Genomic DNA, 7,194 nt, shown 5'->3' with positions numbered 1-7,194 from the left:
GGAAGCTCTTCTACGCGAAAATAATAACCGTAATAAAAGATTTTCGTGTTATTTGTTTACATTTATGCGAATGCTGGTGAAATCTTAAATCTGATACGCCGATAACGAATAAAATAAACACCAATGTTATACGTTCAACATTCCTATCTTTCTCAGTTTGATTTTATATGATACGGTAATGGAATTATTTGGCTTTTATCAATAAACAGACCATAAGAAATTTTCTTTTCATATGACAAACACTTGCCACTTGTAATTTATTGACGATTCGTTCTGTGTTCTTGAGTCAAGGACAGTATACAATAGGAAATATTTCGGTCTACTTACAGAAAAGTTGTATATCATAATAGGCTATTATTTTTAATTTTAATATAATAAGATGTTGATCCATCTTCAGTTTTACTTCCAAAGAAAGGAATTAAGAAACAAACAAAAATAAAATATACAATCAACTGAGTAACAAAGATGAGACGGCTCGTTCTAGTTTACATGCAATCAGTGTATTCTGGCATCTACCGGCTATGTACAGGAAATTAATAATTTGTATAGCCAGGTTGTGTTGCATAAACAAGACTACTCGTTCTTCCGCTTTGATGTCAGCTGGAAGGTAAAGATCGAGTAACTTCGTTATTCCTTTTATTATAGACAAAAGCAACGGTAATTTGAGCACTCAAATGTTGTAATATTTTTGTTTCACAAAAAATTCCGGTGCGGTACCAATTCGTGTAAAAGATATATGGGTCTCTGCTTGTTTCTTTTTTCTTTGTTTCTTAAAATACTTGTTCGGGACTGCTCTTTGAACACAATTCCAGTACAGTCATTCGAACACACCATCATTGCCATCTTTTCCCGAGCACGGCAAAGTAAAAACTCGGAAACGAAGGTTAGAGCTAGCTACACATTTGTGTATATGACGTAGTTAGGGACTAGTAGCTCGTTATGGACTCCGTAGGGATTGCTCACGTTTATTGCTCGACAACAAACAAAAGAAAATCGATCTGGTAGCACTTAGAGAAACTGCGTATGCACAGTAGCAGGGAAGATGAGCGCGTAAACTCCCGAACGGGATGTAGGCTTTTGTAGCAGAAAGCGCCTGCGCATGAATTTCATCTGAAAGCGCGTGTGTCTAATTTTAAGTTTAAGGAAGTAAGAAGTAAACTAGTTACGGTCACATTGTATGTAGAAGACTGCATGAGAGGCGGTCTTACAGAAATGTTTGTTGTGGGGATGAATTTTGGAGATCGATCACCGGATTCATAAACATCGATTCCTTATTCTTACTTTTAATACTCCGATATTATTACTCTCTTCCTAGCAAGCGAGAACGGTAGCTCCTAAAACGAAGAAACCGTGGGACGTCTCGCATTCTGAGATGACTTCAAGTCTCTCGAGTTTAGGCCTAACGACGAGAAACGCAATTATTTTTTATGGGGTCCGGTAAGAGACACAAACTCATTTCTTGTGGAGCTCAGAGATTCATATCTCAAATCCGTGCTACCGACATCGCAGGCTCTGCTATTTATTTTTGTATATTCGACGTAGGAAGAAAGAAAAGAAAAACGATCATTCAGTGCAACCCTACGAGGGAAACAAAAGCTAAAAACTAAACAACCGCAAAAAACACTCTAGCTTGACGCCTTCGTCGTCTACGTTTATTACACTCATTACTTCGCGAGATTCGTGTACTTTCCGGGTAGTAAAAATATTCACCGTAACTTTTTTTGTTTGTTTGTTATTAATCATGTAAAAGGAAACAACACGTGCAAATAGGACACTATTGTAGGTACGTATAATTATTTCACCGGTTTATCATTTATTTCCTGCAAAAGAACAACACCATTCATGTTTATTTGGCTGGTTTTTCGCTGTTTTAGTATTTTTTACGGTTTACACCTTTTGATTTTTTCCTTTTTCATTAAAAAAACAACAGAATAACCGCTGCACTAATTGTTTTGTTTTTCTTTTCTCCCAGCGGTTCTTGACGCTGTGCACACTCACACGGGTAGACACTCGTCGGCCTCTGGTTTGGTTCCTACCTTGGTCGACGTGGGGGAAGGACGCCGTGGCGACGCGGCGAGAAGTCCCTGGCGTCGAGGGGGTCGGCGACGCAGGGCGTCGTCGCTGCGCTGCCGGTGGACGCTCGCGGGTCTGCTGCAGCTGCCGAGGGGTCGCGAGCGCGCGGGTGGTCGTCTGCGTCCGTCCGTCCTCACCCCTCACCAGTGTCTGTTCGTTTGTTTAAAAAAGAGCTCTGTCGCAAATATATTTATACATTCGTAATTTTTTTGTTTTGTTTTAAGATCCTGAATATACAAATATTGGAACATCGTACACTCGTGTGTGTTAGGCTTGTGTGCCGCTCCGCACCACGCGGCCGTGTCCACATCGCGCGTATAATATATATAATATATATTTATGTATATAGATTCTCCAACTAGGATTAGTATGTACACTGGGTTATGTGCAGAGGGGGGGCAAGTAGTCCGTGCTAGCGAGTCGCGGCGTCAGTCCGGTTCGCTGGGCCTGGCCGGTTGGTGGCGGACGCGTCCGCCGGGGGTGCTTGCTTGCGGGCAGGAGCTCCGGCGCGCCTACGGCCAGTAGTAGGCGTGCCGGAAGAGCCGGCCTTAGGCGATGTGCTAGTGGGCCGCGAGGCTCTGGTGCGTCGGCATGGCCTGCGGCGACAGCATGGGCGGGCTGTGCGAGTGGCCGTGCTGCTGCGGGCCCATGGGCGACAGGTCGGCCGGCTGGCCCGGGGGTGGCCCGCCGGGTCCTCCGTAGTGGCCGTGCGGGGGCGGCGGCAGCCCGCCCGGCCCTCCGCCCCCGGGGCCGCCCGCCTCCATCATGCCGCCCTCTCCCAGCGTGTTGGGCGGCGTCATGCGCTTCTCCTTCTGGCGCCGATTGCAGAACCACACGCGCACCACCTCCTTCTCGAGTTGCAGCGAGTCCGCGAGCGCCGTGATCTCCTGCGCCGACGGCTTGGGCTGCTTGTGGAAATGCTGCTCGAGAGCGCCCTTCACCGACACCTCGATGGACGTACGCTTCTTGCGCTTGCGGCCCTGCGCCGCGATCTTGTCGATAGACGTGGGCGAGCCGGTCGTCGAGTCGGCCTCCTCGAGCCACTTCTGCAGCAACGGCTTGAGCTTGCACATGTTCTTGAAGCTGAGCTGCAGCGCCTCGAAGCGGCAGATGGTGGTCTGCGAGAAGACGTTGCCGTAGAGCGTGCCGAGCGCGAGGCCCACGTCGGCCTGCGTGAAGCCCAGCTTGATGCGGCGCTGCTTGAACTGCTTGGCGAACGCCTCCAGGTCGTCGGAGGTGGGCGTGTCCTCGTCGCCGGGCCCGCCGCCGCCCCCGGGGCCCGGGTCACCCGGCCCGCCGCCCCCGGGCCCGCTGCCGGCGCGCGGGTCCCCGTGGTGGCCGCCGCCCACCGAGTGGTGCAGGTGGTGCGGCGCGTGGTGCGTCGCGTGGTGCGTGACGTGGTGCGCCGCCGCCGGGTGGTGCAGGTGGTGGCCGCCGTGGTGGCCCATTACGTGGTGGTGCAGCCCAACCGCCACCGGGCTGTGGTTCTGCATTTCGCGTAGCGAGTGGAGTTGTTGCGGGTGCAGCATGCCGTTCATGGCGGCGTGGTAGTGGTGTTGCAGGGGTGACCCGGAGCCGCCGCCGCCGCCTCCACCGCCACCGCCTCCGCCGCCCGCGCCGCCCCCGCTCTGGGCCAAGTACTGCGCCGCGGCCGCGGACACGACGGGTGCGTGCCACGACATCTGCTGCTGCTGCTGCTGTTGCTGCTGCTGCGTGGGCGGCGGCTTGATATCCGGCTGATGGTGGTGGTGGTGGTGATGGTGGTGCGCCACCATGCCTCCCCATGGGTCCTGCCCGGGGCCGGGGCCCGGTCCGGGCGCGGGACCCAGGCTCGCCCAAGGGTTGTGCGACAGCGTGGGCGACGGCGAGCTGGCTACGGCGTGATGCTGCTGCTGTTGCTGCTGCTGCTGGTGGTGGTGCTGCTGGTGCGGCGGCAGGTACTTGACCTCGGCGGCGCCGCCTCCGCCGCCCCCGCCGCCTCCGCTGTCGCCGGAGCGCGGGGACGAGCTATGGTACCCTCCGGCGATGTTCATAGCCCCCGATGACGCTCCGCCGCCGTCGATGTCCTGCGCGAGCCCCGTGCTAGCGGGCAGGTAGGTCGTGGTGGCCATGTAGCGGGGGGCCGCCGCGCGGGCGAGCCACCCTCCGCCTCCCAGCGCGCTGTCCGGGTCGCTGTCCCGCTCACGCGCACTAGCGCGCCAGACGAAACCGACGCACGGCACGGCTGGGGTCGCCGTGGCTCATGCGTTGTAAGACTCCGCGTTCGCTCTCCGCGCCCTCCGACCCGATCCGGCTCCACGGTACGCGGCGCGGCGTGACGCGACTGCACAACAGCTCTCGAAACGACTACGACTGCGACTCCTCTCTCTCACACTGCTGCTGTCGGGCGCTACGCCTCGTCGACTGAGCCGAGAGCTGCCGCTGCGTCTCGGACGCGCTCGGAACCGCTCGGCTCACGTCGGCAGCGTCCGTTCGACCGCCTCCCGCCCCTCCTGGCAGCTGGGTGCGCACGCAGCCCATTGGCCGGCTGTAGCGGCGCGTGACGTCACGTGGGCGGCGGCGCGTGGTTGGAGGGCGGGCGGCGCTGGCCCCGCCCCCGGCGCCGCGGCGCTGCGGGCGTGGGGGCAGGACGCGCCGCGCCACGCCGCAGTCCGTCGCTCCCTCCCTGGCCACCAGGTCGCGCCGCCTGTCCCGCCAAACCAGATTTGCAGAGCATCCCGGAGCGTAACGCATCGCTTTCCTCTCTGTCGGCCGAATCAGGACTGTAATGTCTACACACAAGGCAAAACTTACTTTTCCCGTTTCCTGTTCGATCTACCTAACCTGCCAATACGACACGCCTTATTGCTCGTGGCAATATGCTTACGGAAGCTCGACAACAGCACTAAAAGAACTTAGACGAAATAACTGAGAAAATGGTAACGCTTGGATCGACATGTTTCACCCGTATTTCAACCACCAAAATATTTTCAATACCTCATTGCAACGGAACAACCGTGATAGCGGATATCTGTGAACTGGCATCTAATTGTTTTTCCAGAGAATTTGGAACTAATTAAAGAGCTATTTTGTCGAAAACAGACTGTGGCTGTTTAAAAATACAGGTTACTTCTTGCAATAAAGTAAAAATAGCAGCCAATTATTTATTAAAAATAAATAACGCCGTTACCAGTTTCGAGCAGACATGGTTGGATTGCGGTTCACTTTGTAATTATATGTAGCTTATGTTGTGTATATAGCAATAGCTCATTTTCGGTGTGGCAGAATTTCTTGTGGTGGAGGTACCTACAGCAAAGAGCGACGGCACCAAAGGAAGTTTCGCCACAACGAAAAACAGCTATGGTCGCATGTACAGGGTAAGCTGTATGTAATTTTAAACGTAAACAGCCTTCTAATGTTGAAACTTTTGGTTCTAAACCGGTAATGGCGCTATTTCTTTAAGAAATACCATTATTAACGGTGGCTGGTTGCTGTTTTCGCTCTATTGTAAGAATAAACCTGGCTCTGAGCACTATGGGACTCAACATCTGAGGTCATCAGTCCCCTAGAACTTAGAACTACGTAAACCTAACTAACCTAAGGACATCACACACATCCATGCCCGAGGCAGGATTCGAACCTGCGACCGTAGTAGTCACGGTTCCTGACTGAAGTGCCTAGAACCGCACGGCCACCACGGCCGGCAGAGTAAACCTGCTCAAATAATTCGCTTTTTAGGCACTTTACTTTGCATACAAATATTTTTGCATGGAAAATTAAGTTTATAACTAAAAATGGCTCGGAGCACTATGGGACTTAACTTCTAAGGTCATCAGTCCCCTAGAACTTAGAACTACTTAAACCTAACTAACCTAAGGACATCACACACATCCATGCCCGACGCAGGATTCGAACCTGCGACCGTAGCGGCCGCGCGGTTTCAGACTGTAGCGCCTTTAACCGCTTGGCCACCACGGCCGGCTAAGTTTATAACTGCTCAGTCCCTTTTCGTGGGTCGTGGTAGATCACTACAGCTCTTTCATACAGAATTTGCTAGGCAGTGGGGCGTGTTATTTTAGTCTATATGTTTATTCCTTCAACGCTAAAAAAATTCTCTTACGAAAATATTTTTTTAATTCAGGCTTGTGGCTACCTAGCGCAGAGTGGTTGGGACTTGATAACAAGAATACAGAAACACGTTATTTATTTTAAATTGAAGCCTTTTGTGATAGTGCTGCTATTGGTGGAAAAGTGCTTGCTTGAAGTTTCAAATGTATTGTGACAATTTCAGTCACACTAGTGAACTAAAAATCTTACTGGAAACTGAGTCTTACAGCAAATAGTCCCTGGTGTTCATAGATGGCCCTAAATATACTAAGGATGTCTGACAATGGATTTTAACCGATCAAGATCACGGAAACCAAATTCATTTTACTAATGCATGTCAACGGCTACTGTTAACAAGTTCGCAAATGTCTTTATTGTCACCACGCAGGTGACGGCCAACATTCCTCTTTAAACTTTCAATAAAATATGCTTCGTTTTAGCTGTTCACAAGGCCTCATGAATCCCACATCAGTATTACGACTGGAGTGTTTGGCTCGTTTTATTTTGTGACACGCACTGACATCTACATACCAGAGAATGAACGCAATGAGTTCATTAACAACACCGAACCCATAATCATACGACGCTCTGTTTGAATTTTTACGCACTTGAATCCGCTATCGATGCAGAATCTTATAAGAGCTTTGTTAAGACACTGAAAACTTTAGTCAAGCAAAGATGTGCCATGAAAACGGTTTTTAAATTTCTGTTTCCTGCATTGCAGTGCTATACATCTCCTTGATCAGAATGGCGCCATTAGGCACACGTTACAATGAAGTTACTACTGCACTAATACGGACCCCACTCGAAATTTTGAAGATTACCTTCTTAAAAACTCTGCTATTAAACTGTGTAACAAAAAGAAAATCAGCATTACATATCGCTTGACAGAGGAAAGGAAATTTGTCACTGACTTAACACAGATCTTACATACCGAATAGTTTGAAACGTCCTGAAAGTGTAGGAAAATTGATGGTACTGCCACGGAATCAGTAAATATTATCTTCCATGTTGACCACAAGGTCAGAAGATTCC

The 7,194-nt window shown here is 50.8% G+C and overlaps 1 protein-coding gene across 1 annotated transcript; it reads right to left on the bottom strand.

Moving 5' to 3' along the window:
* Positions 1-220: 220 nt before the first annotated feature.
* LOC126204086 (POU domain protein CF1A) lies at positions 221-4,485 on the bottom strand. Its single transcript, XM_049938505.1, has one exon. It carries the CDS (start codon positions 4,182-4,184, stop codon positions 2,634-2,636), a length of 1,551 nt encoding a protein of 516 aa, XP_049794462.1. The 5' UTR covers positions 4,185-4,485; the 3' UTR covers positions 221-2,633.
* Positions 4,486-7,194: the final 2,709 nt, after the last annotated feature.

This window comes from Schistocerca nitens, chromosome 9 (genome assembly GCF_023898315.1).
Source record: "Schistocerca nitens isolate TAMUIC-IGC-003100 chromosome 9, iqSchNite1.1, whole genome shotgun sequence".
Lineage (NCBI taxonomy): Eukaryota > Metazoa > Arthropoda > Insecta > Orthoptera > Acrididae > Schistocerca > Schistocerca nitens.
The sequence above is the reverse complement of the archived record's forward strand: the minus strand, read 5'-3'. Positions and strand labels throughout refer to the sequence as shown.

Bases quoted from the DNA above. Each gene is read 5' to 3' on its own strand.
- LOC126204086 (XM_049938505.1), bottom strand. From the start codon at position 4,184: ATGGCCACCACGACCTACCTGCCCGCTAGCACGGGGCTCGCGCAGGAC.